Source organism: Carassius gibelio, chromosome A25 (assembly GCF_023724105.1).
Source record: "Carassius gibelio isolate Cgi1373 ecotype wild population from Czech Republic chromosome A25, carGib1.2-hapl.c, whole genome shotgun sequence".
Taxonomy (NCBI): domain Eukaryota; kingdom Metazoa; phylum Chordata; class Actinopteri; order Cypriniformes; family Cyprinidae; genus Carassius; species Carassius gibelio.
In genome coordinates this window covers 8,146,172-8,167,881 of record NC_068395.1, presented here as the reverse complement: position 1 = coordinate 8,167,881, position 21,710 = coordinate 8,146,172, and the positions used below count along the sequence as shown (strand labels likewise).

The window sequence follows — 21,710 nt, the reverse complement described above, 5'->3', positions numbered from 1 at the left end:
GACAATAGAACCGGGCTTCCTTGAATTGTGCCCAGTTTCCACAGCTAAGTGTAAGACAACACGCGGAGAGCTGACATTTCCCTAAAAGTGCTGGCCTGGATTGGAATTTTTCAATTATGTGAAACAGACAAGACATTAACACGAACGAAACACCTCTCCCTTGAGATCCCGAACTTGTACGTCACAACAACAATGAATATTTGGATACATAGTTGAAGTGGAAACATGGGTGAAAACATCCATTCATATTACTGCAAAACATTTATTGGATTACAAAGTGAAAGCTATGGGAAAAAAATAAAGTGCAATTTTAGACATAAGAAAGAGATGCAAAATATGAGAGTAATATCGATTTTTCAGTAGCCGAAGAACAAAAGCCATCATTGCTTCTGTTTATTAATACTAAATCATTAATATTAAAGACAGTCACACTGACAACACTGATTACTTTTGCTGCTCCTCTGTATTGCTTATTATTTCCCCAAACTCATACAAAAACAAGGACTTGGAATAACATGAAAATTATGTTTGGTCATACAAATACATTATTTACTCAAAATGATGGCAGTATATATTTGTGAAATGCAATAGGGAGAAATAGGCTTGCGGTGCTCTAGGCATTTTCCTAAAAAAATGGATCCTAGATATTCCTTCAGGAGGCCATGATCTTCTTCTTGCACTCCATGGAGCACAGCAGCATGCCCTGCATGGCCATGAAGCGCTGGCCCACGAGGCACTTGGAGCAGCAGGAGCACTGGAAGCACTGGGGTTCGGCGTGCCAGTGGTGCTCCCCGTACGACACACGCTGAGCTTCAGGCTCGATGGGGTTCTGACAGGCCACACAACACTGTGAACACAGAGGAATACAGATCAATTCCCAGGAAGTAGTAGAAAACATCTGTTTGTTTGAAATAACACTTGTGACAGGCACAATATACCCATTGCATGTCAATAATTATTCTTGATATCATATTAATATAAAGTGTATCTGCTCTATTTGAATGGCTGACAGATGAGTCATAAGAGCTGTGCGTCACAGGACAGGCAGGCATTGAGAGAGATCGGTGGTGACTCCTCCCTCCCTGTCCTCTGATTATCATGTCACCGGCACTTCCTAAATCTCCTTCACCTGCTGACGAACACATGCTGAACCTGTTAGCTTTAATAGCCCAGGCTTAGCAGGAATTCACTTCCATTTAGGCGTGACATGAAAGATACTCGGACAGCATGATGGGTTGCTGAATGTTTCAGTTGTCTGAAGTGCCCGGGAACCATTAAATGGTTATGAAATGTGTCGCAATGTATGGCATCATGTTGCAGGTGCTGATAATAGTAATCCTAAAATGCCTTAATTTGCTCGGGAATTACAAGAAATGTACAACATTTGCAAGCAAAATGTGTGAGTAAACAGCAGGATGAAAATCTAAATGTGCATGCATATAAAAAAAACATGGTTACAATAGTTCTATATTAATTTCAATGAAGGATATTCAAATAAATATCTAAAATATAGAAAGATACTCTTGAAAGTAGTAAAAAAGCAAGTATATTTCTTGTATTTATGACTTTATATCTTAAGACTACTTTGCATAATTACGACTGTACCTCTTGTATCTGAATATTAAAATTGTATTCCTGATATCTATAACTGTATTTCCCACAATGACTTTATAATCTCATAATGTTGACTTTATCATAATTATGAATTTTATATCACAATGCAACTTTTGCATACTGACCCCATCTCATAATGCATGTTACTTGCTAAATTTTATATCCCATGATTATTTCCTACATATAACTTTATTTTTCAAATTTTTTCTTTATATCTTTTTACATGCATGTGTATGTTTGTGTAATTTAAACTTTAATTCTAATAATTCTGAATCACAATGCAACTTTTGCATACTGAATTTTCTTGACATTATAGGTTTAATTTCTATAATATTATTTCTCACAATACAACAAAACATGTTTCTTGTATTTATGACCTTATTTCTCACTTACTGTATTTATGCTCTCACAACTTTATTTCTCACATTTTATTTCTTGTATTTATGAGTAGATCTTGATGCAATGTTTACCTTACATTAAATATCACATTTGTATACTTTTATTTCTCCCGATATGGCTTATTAACAAAACTAAACACAAAATGAAAAATAAGACGCTAAAAAATCCTTCAGTTGATGGCCCTGGCCTAAATAAATCTCACAGTCACGGTCATCTTTGTATTGGATAGAGCAGAGAGAGGAAGCAAAGGAAGGAGTTTCTCCTCTTTACCACAGCGTGGATCTTCATGTAGCAGGGTTTGCAAACAGGCTTCTCATTCTCCATGACATACGTCTCTCCAGCCAGCACACAGTCACAGTCATAACAGCAGAAGTGCTTCAGGTGCCAATTTTGGCCCTCAGCCTGAGTGTACTCATTACTGAAGATGAGCTGGAGACCACACACAAACACACACACACACACACACACTTCCCCATCAGTATTGTGCTTTAAATCTTATGGTGTGTTAAAAGCAATTTAACAACATTCGACAAAAAAGCATTCATTATTTTACTAAGATTGCTTGAGATTTTAACATCTGAGATGACATTCAAATTCATTTAAACCTGGAAATAATCAAAGTTTCTAGGTTTTTGAAACAAGGTATGATTTAGTCCCTGCACTATTTCTAGATCACTAAGCAAATTTATGACACTAACTCATTTGTTTCCACTCACCTCGTCGCAACCTCCACATCGAGGCTTTTCACTGTCTCCATAATGGCGGCCGCAGTACAGCTGACCCTTCTTCCAGAAATAGATCATGTCCACCAGGAGCTCGGTGCAGGTATAGCACACAAAGCACCCCGGGTGCCAGAGTTTATCGTAGCCTGCCCGTTCGGCGTACACCGCCGGCGCTCCCTGCTTCATGGGCAGCTGGCAGCGGTGACATGACTGTAGGCAGAGATGTGGTGAGGAGTTCAGCTTGGCAGAAACAGCAATGAAAAACACTGTGGGGGCAGGTTGGTTTTAATGAACAAAACCAGAGACGGTTCACTTCAATAATTCATCAGCCCAGGTGGAGTAAGACTCAGCAAACATGAATAGGAAATAGTGTACAAAGTTTAAGGAATACACCCAAAATGTCTTCATATCACACATTGTAACTATTTCTTGCCTCTAATTCTGATTTCATATCTCAAGGCGGTCGCACACCGGACGAGACGCGCCGCGTCGCGTCGCGCCACATGTAGGACAACTCGAGGTATCGCACACCGGACGCGCACATTCTATATGCGTGAGCTCAATTTCGCAGCAAGATGGGAGAGTTTTAACTTCATCTATTATTTTAAATATATGATTTTAATTGATAAAAGCTGAGTTTTTAACGTTAATTAATGAAAAGAATCTGTGTTATTATAATAAGTCTGTTATTGTTTTGTTGTATCTGTTGTCTAGGCAACTGTGCTGCTGAAAACGTAACCAAACACTTTGTAATGTTTTATTTGAATGAAACAAGTGAGCTGTACTTTAATTTCAGTTCCAGTTTATAACATCTGGGTTTTTTAATATAAAACTATGCGGATGGCGCTCTGTGGCGCGGCAGAAATTTGAACAGCGTTCTGAGTCGTAGCTGGGCGCCGCGGACAGACGCCGAATGGCGCCGCCGGTGTGTGTACACCCATAGAGAATAATGTGTTCGAATTTTAAAGACGTGGCGCGACGCGACGCGGCGCTGCGCTTCTCGTCCGGTGTGCGACCCCCTTCACAATACACCTATCTCTCATAGTTCTCACATAGTTCCCGTAGCTCAAGTGGTAGAGCATTGCGTTAGCAGCGCAAGGTTGTGGGTTCAATTCCCAGAGAACACATGTTAGGTAAAAATGTTAGCCTGAATGCACTAAGTCGATTTTCGTCTGGTAAATGCATAAATGTAATTTATAATGTTATTATATCTCATAACTATGACATTATTTCTGGCATCTATGACTTTATATCTCAACTCGACTTTTGAATAACGACTTGTCATATTTATCATGTTATCTCTCATTTTTATATCTTTATTTCTCACATTATGACTTTATATCTCGTAATTATCACATTTTCTACAATTCGATTTTTGTCATATTTACGTCTTTACATGCTATAATGCCACTATTTCACATATAACTGATTTCTCGTATTTTAAACTTTATACAGTATGTCACAATGAGATTATTTCACATAAGCCTCTTTCACACAGTAATACCAGTAAAGTTCCGTAAAATTACCAGAACGACTTTACAGGTAAATTCAAAAATGCGCTGTTCACACAGTCAACGACATTCCGTCTTTTTTCCAGAAAAGCACCATTCACACATCCATTCCAAAATACCGGTAAATTCTGTGACGTAATTAATCTCTAAACAGCTGCGCTTGTATTTTTAAACACGGAGGGTAATACGTGTTCAGTATTTCTGTTTATGGTTTAATTTTTTTTTTTAAATTTATTATTCATGTAACTGCTTTTGTTACAGAGACATCGTAATAGATGACTGTTTTGAATAATTAGTATACTCCCCATTAATAAAACACCCGATGCTGTCTGGAGCTGACCAATTTAGTGAAAATCGGATTGAAAGGATTAATAGCACAATGAAGTTGCGATTGTAAATTGCAGTATGTAAGACGCACTTTGCAGAAAAGGTGCATTCACAAATGTAGCCTGATCCAAATTCATATCAAATAGTCTATCAGCGCAGATAAACATGTTGTGCGTATAAATTGAGTTCAAAATATGTCCCAAAGCACCGGAAAAATTACCATGAATGTGACAGAGGGAAATAGTAAAAATATATTTGAATTATTTACTAATAGACTAGTGTTTTCTGAGTCTGTGCCCCAAGGATGAAGTTGCCTGACTCCTCATTAGATGCGCCTCCTAAACGGATTATGATTGTATTTAGATTTTTTGTTGTTTGTTTTTATTATTTCGTTAAGTAGGCTAGTAATTAAAAGCTTTCTATATATATATTTATCATGTCTGTGAGGCATGTATTCGCTGTGTTTCGGTATTTTGTAAGCTCTCCTGTTCAAGATGAGACGGAAGAAAGCATGTTTGTTTTCTTTATTTTATATTTCTTTATTTTATATTTCTTTGTTATCTCATGATCGCGCTGGCACCTATGTCCCAAAAAAGCGTGCTTTATCTTGCGTTCTCCGCACAAAATATACATATAGCGCGCATCTGGGTTCAACGTTAAAACATCGTTATGCTTGAACTGTTTTATATCTGTAGATTTTATTTTAGACAATTCGTGATGATTTGAGAAGGCTAAACATAGGCTATGTACTCTCTCTCTGTGCTGGCCGCTTAAAAAAAAAACTTAGCCTATATGCCTGTTTAACGATCAAAAACTGCTCCAAACAGTAGTATGAGCTGTTTTGGGAGAATTAGAAAAAAAGACGTGCTGAACATCCTCAAGTGAGTTGCGGGGCAAACCGAAAGTTGAAGCCGAATGTCAAGCACTCTTCTTCACTGCTCCGACTTCTCGTTTGTGCCCTATCTGTTTTTCCCTATGTAAAAACTAAAATTAAAATTAAGTTGTAAAATTAAGTTGTAAAACTTAAAGTTATTGTTTTTATTATTTATTGTGTTCGGCATGGTGGGCAGCGTGTGATTTCATGCCGTGCCGCGGGTTGAGATCCACGTAGAGCTAGGCCTACAAGATTTGTGGAGTAGCAGAACCCCCAAATAGACGGACAAAAGTCATAATGGGAACAAGAAATACTCCCAATACTACTTCGTTTGTGATGGTCGTTTATTTTTTAGATATTAAGACACAATGTTTTCAGTTTATTGATGACCTGACTTTGTCGGCGACAGTTAACAGTTATTTTATCATATGTTACTGCATCACTAACAGTTTCTCTCAGATGACGACAAATTAGGCTACTTCATCCTACCGGATAATAGGAAGCGCCTTAATTTCACTGTCGCTTCAGTTGGATGGATGACATTTATTTTATTTTCTTAAACATTGGGTGAATGCTTGATGATTGGAAGACGTCTTACGTCACCGCGTTCTGAACTCTTACGTGCTCCTACCGGTAATTTTCATTCTGCGTTCACACACAGCAGAATTCCGAATTTACTGGTAATGTTACAACTTCTCATACCGTTAAATTTCCTGAACGAATTTACCGGTATTTTTTAAAAGATCCTGTTCACACATGAACTCTTTATGGAAATTTACCAGTAATTTTCCGGAAACGTCTGTATGTGTGAAAGGGCTTATAATTAAGACTATTTCTCCTATTTATGACTTCATATGCAATCACTTGTTTTTGGTATATATGAATGGAAAAATGTAGCAGTGGGACAGATTTTCATTAAATAACAACAATTTCATTTTTTTTCATCCAAAAGTTGTTTTTTGAATTAAGAAGACTTGGAATTTTTATAGTAAATTAATTGTATGGATTACATTTAGGGTGCTTTACGGAGTTTGACTAATGTGATTGCAATGACATGCTGTTCTAAGAAAAAGAGCTGGTAAAGATTGTTTCAGTTTTCCTTTTGTGTTCCAGTGAAAAAGGTTGGACAGGTTTGGAACAACATGAGGGTGAGCAAACAATGACACAATGACCATTTTTGGGTAAACTATCTCGTTTAAAAAAGGCAAAAACATTAGGCTGATGGCATACATGTGTTTCCATCATGAGGTTTCAGATGCTTACAATAGATTTTGGAGAAATCCACCCGAGCTTGAACATAACCACAGGGACTAAGTGTGGTAATTTATGAAGATCTCTGGAAGAACATAACGTTCATTCCAGCTGCCTGACTAACACAGGCTTGGCAGAATCTGAACTGCTCTTATGTTAATCAAGTGAATCCGGAGATAAGCGCTGGAGAACGCTCCTGTAGAGCACATGTGGTGGAGATAAATATTGCAGCTCAACAGCTCCAAAGGAGATTTTTAATGAATAGATGGTGACATTTAAATGTCTTTTAATTAGATTGAGAGTCATTTTGATATAAAAGGGATAATGAAATTGAAAGGTTACAAAAGCTATTTGTATTTAGTAGTAAAATGAATCCATGACAATCTTGTCAATTCACAACTTACCAGCCCACATTTTTATTTTTTTATTCTATTTATCATCACTTAATAGTATTTCTACATTCCTTAAATAAAATGGCATTCAACAAAACAGGTATATAGGAATGGCATACTTACGAAGTTACCAACAGGTCCAGCAGGTGAAATCCCAGCAGCCCCTGGGGTGCCAACTTTTCCCATTGTAGCAACAGCATCACCTTTGTCTCCTGGCGTCCCCGTTGTTCCAGCACCAGGCTTCCCTCCTGCCCCGAGGCCTCGTGGACCACTTTCTCCAGCCCTACCTGCCTGTTGTCCCATCTCTTCTGGCAGGGTGATGTCACCCATGCCCAGCGCCTCGTCCTTGTACTTGCGGACATACTGCTGCATCTGCTTAACCTCACCGGGCGAGAGTTCGTGGCAGCGCTCAGGGTCTTGGTCATGGTCAGGAAGCTGTTTAGCCATCTGTTTCTTACGGTAATCTGCTCCTGCCGTACCAGCAATGGGCCGCCGCTCCGGAGGCAGAAGCTCCATGTATCGCAGAGCCTGAGAGCATAGAAATCACGTTTTTCTGGTAAATATGAAATTTAACTTCTGTAATGTGATGTATATTTGAGTGAAACTGAACAGTAAAATATAAATTACAAAGTCATACTGAAATGGAGAGAAAATGACATACTTTCATATTTCATATTTCTTTCACGCAGATATGCATACACACAGAAACATACATATATATACACAAAAAATATTCTTTAAATGTTACATTTTAAATTAAATTGGTAAAGTTTACTGTGCATATATATATATATGCACAGTATATTTTACAGAAACTATTTAAAATTGTATAACAATTAATTAAATATTTTTTGTAACACAACGTTAACAGGAAAAACAATGTAGGCAAATAAAAAAAAAAAAACCTTGTGCATTTTTTATTCTGAAAACATTAAGTGGAGAGTAGTGACCCCTAGTGGATCCAAGTATAATACAGTACATTTAAAAACTTCACCCTCATAACCATAAATTCACCATAAATTCAGAAAAAAAACTCACTTAAATAATAATTTAAAAATACAATTATATATAATAGAACATACCAAGCTTTGGTTGACCCCAGGTGGAGCCCATTCATAGGTAACAGACTTCACCACATCTGTTTTGGCAGGCAATGGGGTGGGGGTTGGGACAACCGTAGTGGCAGCAACAGGGACTTTGGCTGGGATGGCTGCAGATGAAACCACACTATGGCCTGGCGCTGATGCAGCTGTACGGCCTGATCCTGGGGCAGCAGTACGGCTTGTTGCAGGCGCAGCAGAAGGGGAGTGAACTGCAGCCCCCGGGGCAGCAGTGGCACCAGCAGGCTGGGAAGGACCAGAATGAGCACTGGGGGTGGAGATAAAGGAAGCAGCAGGAACAGGAGTAGCAGTGCTGATGGTGGCTTCCGGGAGGCAGATGGTGACTTGGTTGCCTTTATAAGACGGGATGCCATCTCTCTTCAGCTTGGCAATGAGGCCTGTGTACTTGGTGTCCTCAAAAAGCTTCCCCACCTTCTTATTCTCCTCAGACTCGAGCTGCACGTCATGGTCTTCAACACCACACTTGCAGTTTCGACAAATCTTTCTGTTAAAAGGGATGACAAAGGAAATGAAACACTTTAAACCATACACTACCAGTGTCACATTTTAATTTAATAACTTGAATAAGACTAAATGACTACAGATTAATATTGTTAGAAAGCATTTCTATTTCAACATAAACACTGTTCTACTAAACTTTAAATTCATCAACAATCCTAAAAAATGTTTCTGTAAAAATAGTGTATTAAGCAGCACAGATGTTTTCAACATTTGACATAATCCGTTACTGTTTTTACTGTCTTTCTGATCAAATAAATGCAGCATGAGGGAGTCCAAACTTTTGAACGATAGTGTATGAAAAGCTTTTTTTGCTTGGTTTGGTTGTTAACTTATTAATTGTCCTTTAAAAGCTCAATTGATTATCAGTGAATGAGAGGAGCATATCTTGACTGTAGGATGAGTTATGGCTGTTTTGTTAAGGTTAGAGTCTCATGACAACATTAGTTTGGATTGCTGTGCACATGTCAAGTTAAGACATGCACAGACATTCTGCAATTACTTGGAAAAGCACAACTGTGGGCTAAATACTGACATACTTTCGCCATGATTCTTTATGTGCATTTCTAGAACATAAAAAACAAAAAACAAAACTAAAACCACATTGGGTTGCATTCAATGAGAGCTGTAAAAAGTTTGAGATAAGATAAAAGACTTCAAGGTCTATATGGGACATGTCATGAAAACCCCCAAAACAAATAAAAGGTAGACCCCGCTGATAATTTGAAATGAAAAATGAATGCTTCAGTAATACTTTGTTGCTTGCATTGTGAATGCATAGTCAGTAAGAGAGGAGAAAAAGGTAATAAAAACTAAATTATGACTTTTTGGTTCAAGAAATCTGACTAACATTATTAGGGAAGAAAAGAAAATGCTCAGTTTATCTTGCAAATATGAACTTCTTCTTTTTTTTTTCACACAATTGAACACAGATTCCACAGATTAAACATAAATAAATAAAGAAAACTGCAACATTTTATTTCATAATTCTTGCTTTTTTCCCCCTTACAACTACGAGTTTGTCTTACAAGTCTGACTTTTTTCCCCTCACAATTGTGAGTTATATATGACAATTATAACTCAAAATTGTGAGATGCATTTTAATTCGATGAAGTAAACAAGTCTCCATTGAAACCCCACTCATTTCAATCTCACTCATTCTGTTCAGACACTGGATGGCTAGTCGCCCTTTCCTGGATCAAAAACAAAGATGAAGTCTCTGGCTCTGCATCCAGTGACCTGTATCTATCCACACTGACGTCTTTTCATTCAAAGAATTCCTGGAACCCCACGAGAGTGATTGGGAATGGCACACACCACGGCTGCAGTGATAGAGCTCTGGCACAGTTCTCACTTCAGGAAAACCAACAGAGTGCAGCTAAAGGCCAGAGCTCTTTTGGTGAGACAATTTTTTGCTAGATATATGGTATTGCATGTTGGTGAGCTTGTCAAGACGAATAAAAACAGAGAAGTCAAATCAATGATGGCGCAACATGATTAGACATTTTTCGTAATGAATAAACCACATGCATGAACGTTAACACATATGTAGGAAGGAAGCAAGCACAAACCGCCAGAAATGAAGCTCAAAGCCTTCACACTTGTCCTTGCATTTCAGACAGGCAGCTCCGGCTCCAATTTCATGGCCCAGGGTTATCTGGTAAAAGAATAGGGCACATGAGCAAATCCTGCTTCCTAAGTCACAAACACATATCAAAGACAAGAGTTGGTCAAATCATCAGAAATTTTAAAAAAGCATTTGAATTGATTGTATTTTAATTAAATGGTGACCCCCTATGGCCCTTTCCACAAAAAAAAAAAAAAAAAAAAAAAAAAAAATTATATATATATATATATATATATATATATATATATATATATATATATATATATATATATATATATATATAATTTTTTTTTTTTCTAAAGTAATAATTTTATTCAGTATTTATCAAATAAATGCCACTAACTACTAAGCATCACAACAAAAATCGTCATATTAGAATGATTTCTTAAGAATCGTGAGACACTGAAGACTGGAGTAATGATGCTGAAAATGTAGCTTTGCCATCATTTAATTTTTTTTTAATTATTATTTGTAATATTTCACAATATTACTGTTTTACTGTATGTTTGTTCCGTCTTGGGTGATCATATAAGACTTAAACAAATATAGAATTTTTTAGCAATAAATATTAAATAAAATATTAAATCTAAATAAACTGCTTAAATATATAAACAAATAAACTCTGCCAAACTGGGCAGAAGGGTTGTGAAAGTAGCATAGCTATATATACCAAATGTGTTTTTTTTTATTATTATTTATTTATTTGTCTAGTAGATCTCACGAGGGATTTGCATTTTTAGTTAACAAAATAAAAATATATTGGGTTACTAATAATCGATAGATATATATATATATATATTAAAAAAACAAAGACACCATCATGAATCATGTTCACGAACTTCGTGAAACCCAACATAGGTGAAGTTGCATTTCTCTGGAGTCTGTTTTTCATAAGACAAGCAGACAAGATTCATTAAGAGGCTGATGTCATAAGAAAGTTTTCTTTTCTTTTTTTAAAGAATTCTCTTTTGTTACATGATCAAGCGCTTCTTAAAACTTTATAGAAGGTACTATTTAATACAAAAACCACGGGCCTTTAAAAATGGTCTTTTTGAAGCAGGACAATAATTTCCATAATTAAAAGAAGGAGAAGAATGGCTCTCAAAATACCCTTCTATTTCTACAAGACAATTCAAGTGCAATATAAATTTATGAAACATCTGACATCAGTCTCCTTCTCTAGAAATTCTAATATTTATTTTATAAAGCTCAATCCTGTCTCAGCAGTTCTCAACAGTAAACCTCCTCAGCTGGAAGAATTCCTTATAAGGTCAAGTACTTATCAAGACGGAGAATGCCTGGAGGGTGTAGCACATCTCCGGTGTTAAAGAAGAACATTTTTCTGCTTAAAAAATCCAGATCTGAAAAGTTAGTTTAACTACAAGACGATGAGGTTCACTGTGGTATTCCGGTCCATAAACCTGTAATATTTATACAGTACCTTCTCTAGCTACTGAAAACATAGTGTGCAATAAAGAGTGAAAATTATACAGCATTCACAAATATTTAGTGAATGAAATTTTTTTTGCATATTTTAAAGATGTGATCAGACATTACAAACTTAGTATTTATTGATCATTCCCTTGACAAACTCTTGAAGTATATTTACATTTATCAGACACTTTTGTACAAAGCGACTTACAGAGCATTCAGGTGATACATAATTTATTTTATTTTTTATGAGTATTCGTTCCCTGGGAATTGAACCCATGACCTTTGCTCTACCACTCAGCCACAGGTCACAAATATTACTACACTTTTTTTGTTGTTGTTGCAATTACATGCAAGTGTGGAAATGTCATATACAATATAATATATTTATTTCTTTTAAAGGGAAGATTTTTCTTTTTTTCTTTTGGGATGTTTTTGTTGGCTGCTTTTTCCATGCAATGAATCTGAATGATGGTTGCAACTTTCTAGGTTCAAAAAGGATACAAAAGCACTGTAAAAACTCCATTAAATGTAGTCTTTAAGATAGGGGTGTTCCGATCACGATCTAGTACATTATAGTACAATATAAGTGAAATCTTCTGCCATACAGTAGCGTTGCATGAGAAATAGGCTGAAATACTTTGTTATTAATTCATCAAAACTATAGTAAGATGCTAACTGGTATAACTAGATCGAGTCAGATTTGTGAAAGAATCATTTAGAATGGTTTATGAATTCACTGTACAGATAAATCTCGTTTTCTAGATTTTAGGTAAAAAAAAAAGGCTTAAATTTAATTCATTCCATACATCACACAAAGTGCACAAGCCATATTAACTTCTTTTATGGTAAGTTTGCATGGTAAGACGCTTGACAACTTCAGTCATCATCCTTTGTCTTGAACTTCTTCAAAATATATATTTGTGACTTTGGCGTGACATGTAAATGATGATTAATTTTTAATTTAGTTTTGAATTAAAAATATAAGCTGTCAAGTAGAGGAACTTCACATATTCACATCACCTCTTGCAAAAACCCACTTCTTTTTTGTCCCGTACATGTAACATTACTGTATGTCAAAACATATTTTACCACAACTAAACTTCAAATGTACCATTACAACTTGGCTTGTGTTTGAATTGCTGCAATAAGTGATGAAAGAAACCCAATGGTTGCAGTGACAACCGTATAAGACAAATGAATGAATCTATGGAATGAAACAATATTCATAACAACTTCCAGCTTGTCTACGGTTTGGAAAAAGAACATCTAGAGGCTCTATTAAGCCAAGGAATTCAATTCATGTTTCTATCAAACAAAGGACATCCAGGATCTTCCTTCCATGTTTTACTTCCTATCAAGGACCACTTCCTATTTCTAACTAAATGTAACCAAGTTTTTTAATGACCGGCCTCGAATGTGACAGTTGTGATGAAAATGTTTCGCCATGTCTAACAATGGCAGTGGCTTTACCTTTAAGGGCGTTGCCGAATGTTTCTGCAACTAAACTTCTGGAGCATGCACCAGTTCAGTAAGCGTACCTTTTTAACTTCTTTCTCGATCTCCATTCTTGTCGTGCTTGTTTAGAGGTGATAACCAGCGCTGACTCTATTCCCACAGACAACTTTTCCTGAGGGGGCACTTCTGTTGAACGGGCCAGTCCTCTTTCTGTCCCTCTGGCTCACACTCGCTCACACTGAAAGACTTCCGCTCATTGCCAATGTACGCTGGTCATCCAATAGGAGCAGAGATGTAGATGTGAACTACCAATCAGAGTCTCTGTTCCAAACCGAAACGCCCACTATAGAACAGCAGAATACTGTTATGGTACATTGGTTACTGTAACGTGGATTAAAATACTGATTAATGATCTCTAATATTAAAAAGATAATGAAGATAACATTAAGTATATATTCATTTGTTTAACATGCTTTTTCTTGTTCGACATAAAAAAAAATATATACATATCCTAACAGGTCAGAGCAGGAAACCGTTGTACTCTGGTGCGCTGCCCTCATACAGGAAGCTGTGGCTTATTCAGTGTTTGTGTTGGTTTTGAAAAAGGGTGTGGTGATGTAATACTTCAAATTCTGACATCCTATATTCTGATTTCTATATCTATTTTAGAGGTTTATTAAAATTTTTTACAAATTTTTCTTCATAAGCCTGCTTGAAATGCTTGCTTCACTCATTTTGTTGAGTTGGTGTGGACATGAAGCACAAACAGCTTGGCCACTTCTTCATTGGTATGATGACTAACAAAGCTGTCACTAGTTAAAATGTCACTGATGTCTGAATATCATCAGAAAACTGGGTGTGTTTCTTATCTTATCTTGTATGTATTATTCCTCACTCACTCAAATAATAAAACAGCCAATCCTTTATTTAGCTCTGTTTCATCTACAACATGAAGCAACAGCCTTTAGTTCAACCACTATAAGCAACAACATCATATATATATTTTTTTTTTTACAAAAAGCCTATGGACTAAATTGCAACATAATCCCTAAAAAAGAAGATGAAGCAACAGATGCATTGTGCTCATCCATCAGGCTCAATGGCAGGGTTACATAAAGTTGTGAGAACCAAAAGCCAGATTATGATTTATTATAAGGTCTTTCAGATGAGAAAACAGCAAAAGTGAATGATTACCATTGGTTGCCTTCACCTGTATAATAATGTATGATATTAAGAATTTCACAATGTGCTGTGGTGATGTGAAAATAAAATTGACTTGATTATAACAAGTTTGTGCCTGAATGTCATTGCTTGACTTTCTATCTGGTTATTTAAATATAAACATATTTCCCATACAATATTAATTCAAATGGTACCCAATACTGTCTTTGCTGTCTATCATCTAATTAATAATAATAATAATAATAATAATGTATGATTATAAACTTTTATAAATATAAATAATATCAATAATAAAATATATAATTATTTATTATAGAGAATTATACTTTATATTATATGTTATATATTCTAACTTAATATACATCATTATCATTTTTTTAATATACATTTATTTATTATTATATAAAAAGGCCTAACAAAATAATTTAGCATATTTTCCCCAACATGGTCTTCTCAATTGGACATCATTGTTGATTTGGGCTTGTTTTAATTTTTCTATCTCAGGCCAAACCTGCTGAGGCTCTACTGATTACATTTACTAGTCAATAAACCATATGTTGCTATACTATAGCATATAGGAAAAACAGATGCATTGCTCTCATTTGGCAAACTCCAGCATTAGTATTGTATAATATTGTGGGAACAACAGCAACAGGCTTGCAAACCATTACTACCTCAAATACAAAGTCACAGCCACCAGGAGAGTATATAAAGAGTGATTCTGGCTAGAAAAAGTTCCACTCAAGCAAGATGAAGGAGCTACTGGTGCTGACTGCTCTGTGTGTGGCCGTGTTTGCCAAAAAGACCTTTGAGGGGTGAGCTCACAAATCTGGTTTGCAGTATCCTAGCTTAAATGAATAAAATATATATGTGTTTTCTGCATGGTTATGTACCAAAACACGAAAACAGTGCATCATTTTGCGTTGCGTTTGACAGAGGAAGCTGTGGTTTATTCAGTGCTGAGAGTTTAGAAGAAGGATCATCATGGTCAGAGCTAAAGTGATAAAATATAAAGTGTGATCTTTAATACTGATAGCTTTACTTTACACAAGATGATGAAGGGAATACTATTTTTAACTACTCTGTTTGTGGCCAATTTTGCCAAAAAGACTTTTGAGAACTGAGTCACTTGAGTCTTTAATGATTATTTTATCCCAAAATGATCCTTTTCTCACCTTCATGTTGTTCCATACCATTCTTCTGCGGAATGTAAAAGTTGTTGTTTTTGAACATTTTCTGTGTCTTTCATTGTATAGGCAAAAAATGTAATTTTGCAATGACAATTAAAATGGAGCCACATATCTTAAGAAGCATTCCTGCATGTGTGCTGTCTCTACAGAAACCAGGTTCTTCGGATCACCGCAAAAGATGAGGCGCAGATCTCTCTCCTGAAGGAGCTTTCTGAGCAAGAACATCTCGAGGTAAGTCCCCCATCAAGATGAGAGAGAGCTGTAAATATATTAAAACTTTATTTTTTTTTATATTAGTAATATGCCTCAAGAACTTCATTTGGACAACTTTAAAGGGGTTTTCTCAGTATTTAGATGTTTTCAGATTCCAGATTTTCAAATAGTTGTATCTCAACCAAATATCGTCCGATCCTAACAGACCAAACTTCAATAGAAAGCTTATTTATTTATTATTTAGATGGTGTATATATCTCTGTTTGACCATTATGGTTTTGTGGTCCATGGTCACATTTTCCTTCTGTGTTCAGTTGGACTTCTGGAGGGAGCCCATTCATGAGTCCTTGCCTGTGGACGTCCATGTCCCGTTTCACAGTCTCCAGGACGTCAGGGCGTTCCTGGGAAACAATCAGATCCAGTATGATGTCATGATCATGGATGTCCAGGTGGGATTATTCATTTTAACTTTTTGATTGCATGATTACATTTAGACAATAAATCATCATATGAAACCCATTCTTTGACTACACCAGGATCTTTTTTGTCAGTTGGACCCCTTTGATCTTAAAAATTTCCTCGAAGTAACCCTTGAGATTTTAATGAAATATTTCAATTATTGACCAATTTATGTTCAGGGTTCTCTGATGTTGGTTAATGGACACAACAAATAAATTATTACATCTTTTTGTGTTTTGCTTTGATTGTTTTAACCCCACGGGCTTGCAAACCCCCGTTTGGGTATCCTTAGACTACACCACAATACTGACTCTTTGGTCATATTTAAAGTATTTAGTAATTAGGGTAATCATAAAATTTAAAGTTGTAACTTTTTAAATATGTTTTCATTCTTCCTGTTTTGTAAGGACTTGCTGGATGACGAGGAACGTGAGATGGTGAAAAATTGTTCCTCTCCAAAAAGTACTGATGACTTTGTCTACTCCGCGTACCATAACCTAAATGAGGTAAGTTCTGCACAAATTAAATTATATGACTGTATTGCATTTCTAGTACCGGTATTTAGACTTTTTGGATGCGACTATGTTTAAATGTTTCATATGTTTTTCAGAATTTTATAATTTTGTATCTATCGAACAATTTTACACACAAAATATACACAGTCATTTGATCTTCACCATGTTTCTCTCAGATTGACTCTTTCATAGACATGCTTGTGGCAGAGAACGGAAATCTGGTCAGCAAAATTGTGATTGGTCGGAGCTACGAGAAACGCTCATTGAACGTCCTGAAGGTAGGTCATGATGAATAATGTTGAATGTGCCTAATTTTATTAACATTAAGATTTACTTAAAATTTTTCTAATTTTATACTTTTTCCGCATTAGTAATTTTGTGAAATATTTTATATTATCAATTGTATTAACAATTTGAGTGAAAATTGTATTGGAATATTAACATTCATTTTCTTCAAGAAAACATTAATCAATAATAACTTAGTAATAGTATGAAACAATATGAGGTCACGCCACAGTTTCAGTTTTTAATTGTTTTTTCTAAATTCTGATGATGTGATTTTTGCGGTATTTGTTTTTTAACAGAAAAAATAATTTAGCTTTAATAATTTAGCTTTAAATCTGTCAGTGTGGTCTTTTGGATCCCACTGTATATGTATAGGCCCATATATCTTGATCCATATGCAGTGTTTTTATTAAATAATTATGCATTCATCATTGTATCCTCACGTCCTCTCACTCTCAGTTCAGCACTGGAGCGAACCGTCCAGGTATTTGGATTGACACTGGCATCCACTCCAGAGAATGGGTCACCCAGGCCAGCGGAACCTGGTTCGCCAAAAAGGTAAAGCTATTCATCTCTAAATTAGCATATACAAACAAATCAACATGTTTTAAAACAGATTTGAACAGAAACATACTAAAGCATATGTATATGTTGTATGCAGATCGTGAAAGACTACAAACGTGATCCAGTCCTCACCGACATCCTTAACAACTATGATATCTTCCTGGAGATTGTCACGAACCCTGATGGTTTTGCATACACCCACAACAGAGTGAGTTTAAAGGTGCCATATGCAGAAATTGAGGTAAAAAAATCCATAACATGACCTACACGCATCAAAAGAATGAGAAGAAATAAGGGCGATGATGTCATTAAAAAAATGTCAAGTTATAGTGCTGCAGAGATATCAACCTTAATTAGCATTAGCATTACTAGCCCCGGCCCGACAGGTGTTGTAATACCAGTTTCGGCCGTGGGAGGCTGTATGCGGGCAACATAACCACCAGCCAACCTGCAATACATGAATAACTCGCACCTGAACCTGAACCTGATGTCAATCGTGTGGAAAGTACTGCCCACTACTTTCAGTTCAGAGAAGAGAGCGGAAGGATAGCTGAAGCCCTTGGCAAGAGACCAACACCCGCTACAGGGAAACAACGCGCTCGGAATCACAAATCAAATCTGATAAGAATACCAGAGTAAACATCGGCACTGCTTTTAATCGCTGGAGACAACTGATGGACCTGAAAGAAATGAGGTTCGACTCCGAACTTGCAAGTTAGATGCTGTTAGTATTTCGCTAGAAGTTTGTTTTATATGTTTGTGTATTTGTTTTCGGGAAGTTATAACATAGAAATGTATTGAAGGCTGTTCGATAAACGTGCTAATGTTAACGATGGCTAACCGTAGCTGCGTTTGATAATTAGCTAGCTATAACTTAACGTTACCCATTTTATTATATGGGGCTGTGCATGTCTTTACTCATGTACATCTCATCAGTAAAGACGCTCCTGTAATTAGGAGTATATCTCCAGTACGTGTGTTCAGATCAGGATTGCCAGGTTTTCACAACAAATCCTGCCCTGTTGCTTCTCAAAACTAGCCCAATCTCGCTTCCAGAAGGTTCCCCGATAAAACATTGCTTCCCGGGGTTAAAATATAGGTTTTTAAGCAGGGTTGCCTTGGTATAATTCGCATTTTAGGGGCTAAATATCACGTTATTTGTATTGGGGTCGCTGTGACCAGCGGACATGAAAAACAACCACCACAGATTTGGTAACACTGGTTGGCATTTACTACACAGAGCCGTAATTCACTGACAATCTACACAACATCGATGTTAAAATCGCAGGTGATTCTTTGTCGATTTTGAAAGCGATTTTGTGTTAGTTGTCGGTAGACTAAGGCTCTGTGCAGTAACTGCCGCTCCACCTGAACCAGTGTTGCCAAGTCTGCGATTGTTTTTCATGTCCGCGGTTTGAAGCAATCCCAATACCAATAACGTGATATTTAGCCCCTAAAATGCTAAATTTACCAGGGAAACCCTTCCCAAAAATTTATATTTTAACCCCGGGAAGCAATTTTTATCGGGGAACCTCCCGGAAACGCGATTGGGCTAGTTTTGGACTAGTTTTAAGAAGCAACTGGGCAGGATATGTTGTGAAAACCTGGCAACCCTGATCTGAATGCACAGGCTGGAGATATATTTCTAATTACAGGAGCGTCTTTACTGATGAGAGGTGCATGAAAATCGCATTAGATTTTTTGCACAGCCCTATGTATCATGATTAATCTGCTCTGTCTAGTCTGTTGGTCTCCGTGTCCTCTTTGCTTCGTGGTTTTTCTGTGCGTGAAAAAATTGATGTGTGGCGTGAAAGCGTGTGAAAAGAGTCAATTGCGTGTGTCTCGCGGTGAATGATTGAGAGTTGGCACATTAGTTCTCAAGCAGAATAAAGGACAGGTTGATTATTGCTGTTTAGCGTTTGTATTCATCTATGATGTGTCCCTGTTTGCCTACAGGGACATAAAAAAATTAATTAAAAGTGATACGTGGACCAAGGTGTCTGAGATTGTTCATTTTAACTAAAGGATCCTAATATTTCGTCCACAACAATATTTAATGAGGTTATAACTCCTTGTGGTTAGTCTGCACGAGATCAACAAGCTTGTTTGCTTTGCGGCCGCTTTAAATACAAAATAAGCATTCGATCTACGTCAGAGCGTCTGACCGCTCACAAATCTTTCTGCAGCGTCGTGAGCAGAGCGGCAAGAACGATTTTTGACGCTCTAGACGCCGACGGTGTGAACGCACAGTTAGGCTTCGGCTATGGCTGTAGTGTTGTTGTGAAGGTAGGGGCGGAGCATAGAGACTATGCCGTTTCTCGTTTGTTACTCTAGAGTAGACCAATTCACTTTGAGGCATACTGCCCCCATCTGGTATGGAATGTGGAGTATGACTTGATTTTTTTTGCCAAACATTACAGATGGCACCTTTAAAGCCTGATGTCTGGAGGACTTCACATACACATTCAGTTCAGAACAACAATATTTTGACAATTTATTCCAATGGACTGCTTTTCAATTGCAAATCTGTTTGGTTAAGGACCGCATGTGGCGTAAAACCAGAAAGCTGAACCCTGGCTCCAGGTGTGTTGGCGTTGACCCCAACAGGAACTGGGATGCTGGCTTTGGAGGTGAGATGCTTTCATCATTTCAGTCTTTTGCATATTTTAAATAAACGGTAATGGTCTCTACGTAGCAGAAAAAGGTTTCCACTGTAGAAGACTGAGGCAGACCAGCCTAAACAACATTTAGTCAAATATTGGACAATTTGGCCATTTCTGATTATTGTTACATTCTAATCAATGACTATTGTGTTTATGGCCCTACTGTAAGAGGCTTTGAAGATTCCAGTTGAATGTAATACTTTCTTGTTTTTCCTCTGTTTTCCAACTTCAGGTGCTGGTTCCAGTGGCAACCCTTGCTCTCAGACGTATCGTGGACCCAGAGCTAATTCTGAGAGAGAGGTCAAGGCCATTGTGGACTTTGTGAAATCTCACGGCAAACTCAAAGCATTTGTGTCCATCCACAGCTATTCCCAGATGCTCCTTTATCCATACGGATACACACACACTCCTGCAAAGGACAATGATGAACTGGTATGCATGTGGGAACATAATATTCTAGATAAATGTAGCAGCCATTAAAATCAATTCTGTATTGTCCCCATAGAATAAGCTCGCCGAGAAGACTGTCTCTGCCCTGCAGTCATTGTACAACACTCAGTACAGATTTGGAAGCATCATTACTACCATCTGTAAGTTTGATGAGATTCATTTCAGTTCATATCAGTTTTGCACCCTGCTAACAATCTCTCTGTTCACAGATCAAGCCAGTGGAGGCACTATTGACTGGACCTACAACCAAGGCATCAAGTACTCCTACACCTTTGAGCTGAGAGACACTGGCAGGTATGGTTTCCTCCTGCCTGCCAATCAAATCGTCCCCACTGCTGAGGAGACCTGGCTGGCCCTGATGACCATCATGAAGCACACCAGGAAAAATCCATATTAAAAATACAACAATATTTCTGTTATGAGTCAAAGTAAATAAGAGTGTTAATAAATGAATAAAATAAAAACAACAACAAAAACTGTTTTATCAATGTTGCTTTAATATACAATACAAATTTAAATATATTGTTCAGCCCTGCAAATCTCTGGATACTGACTAATATACAGTATCTGTACCAGATAAAGTATTGGAGTTTATTAGGTTTTTTTTTTTTCTTAATTGATCAGTATCGGTTGATATTAGATATTTGACTCTCATTCTTTTATTTGTGCATTTAGGGTACATTTGCAATCATCTAATGGTCGTGGGGTTTTAGCATCACTGAGATACTATTATTTTGTTGTGTTTTTGTCTATTTTTTTTTTTAGCATTATTATTAATAAAATAGACACACAAAAAAAAACAATTATTATTCGGTGTAGTTGTTGTTTTTTTGTGTAAATTTAGTTATTATTATTTTTATTTCTGTTTTGGTTTTAGTTATTTTACTGCATCAAGTTAAACTAAATAAAAATGAGAAATGTTGCCTTGGCATCTTGTTGACATAAAATAAGTTTGCTCTTTTCA

At 36.7% G+C, this 21,710-nt stretch overlaps 2 protein-coding genes across 5 annotated transcripts; one reads left to right on the top strand and one right to left on the bottom strand.

Annotated features, from left to right (window-relative positions):
* Nucleotides 1-242: 242 nt before the first annotated feature.
* Nucleotides 243-13,782, bottom strand: LOC127947297 (testin). Its single transcript, XM_052544304.1, has 8 exons — nt 13,742-13,782; nt 13,309-13,568; nt 10,281-10,366; nt 8,173-8,695; nt 7,214-7,618; nt 2,730-2,945; nt 2,284-2,442; nt 243-847 (listed from the first exon to the last, which is right to left on the bottom strand). The coding sequence occupies exons 2-8, from the start codon at nt 13,333-13,335 to the stop codon at nt 653-655; spliced, it is 1,611 nt and encodes a 536-aa protein (XP_052400264.1). The 5' UTR covers nt 13,336-13,568; nt 13,742-13,782; the 3' UTR covers nt 243-652.
* A 1,353-nt stretch (nt 13,783-15,135) lies between these two features.
* LOC127947048 (carboxypeptidase A1-like) lies at nt 15,136-21,532 on the top strand. 4 transcript variants are annotated; one of them, XM_052543952.1, is made up of 11 exons: nt 15,136-15,222; nt 15,747-15,828; nt 16,125-16,259; nt 16,677-16,775; nt 16,961-17,062; nt 17,529-17,627; nt 17,731-17,841; nt 20,173-20,263; nt 20,529-20,728; nt 20,802-20,886; nt 20,956-21,532. In XM_052543952.1, the coding sequence occupies exons 1-11, from the start codon at nt 15,158-15,160 to the stop codon at nt 21,141-21,143; spliced, it is 1,257 nt and encodes a 418-aa protein (XP_052399912.1). In that variant the 5' UTR covers nt 15,136-15,157; the 3' UTR covers nt 21,144-21,532. The 4 variants fall into 4 exon arrangements, with proteins under 4 accessions (XP_052399912.1, XP_052399910.1, XP_052399909.1 ...); XM_052543950.1 differs by having other exon boundaries at nt 17,731-17,853; nt 20,956-21,459; XM_052543949.1 differs by lacking the exon at nt 15,136-15,222 and adding an exon at nt 15,380-15,526 and having other exon boundaries at nt 15,746-15,828; nt 17,731-17,853; nt 20,956-21,465.
* The last annotated feature ends 178 nt before the right edge of the window (nt 21,533-21,710 follow it).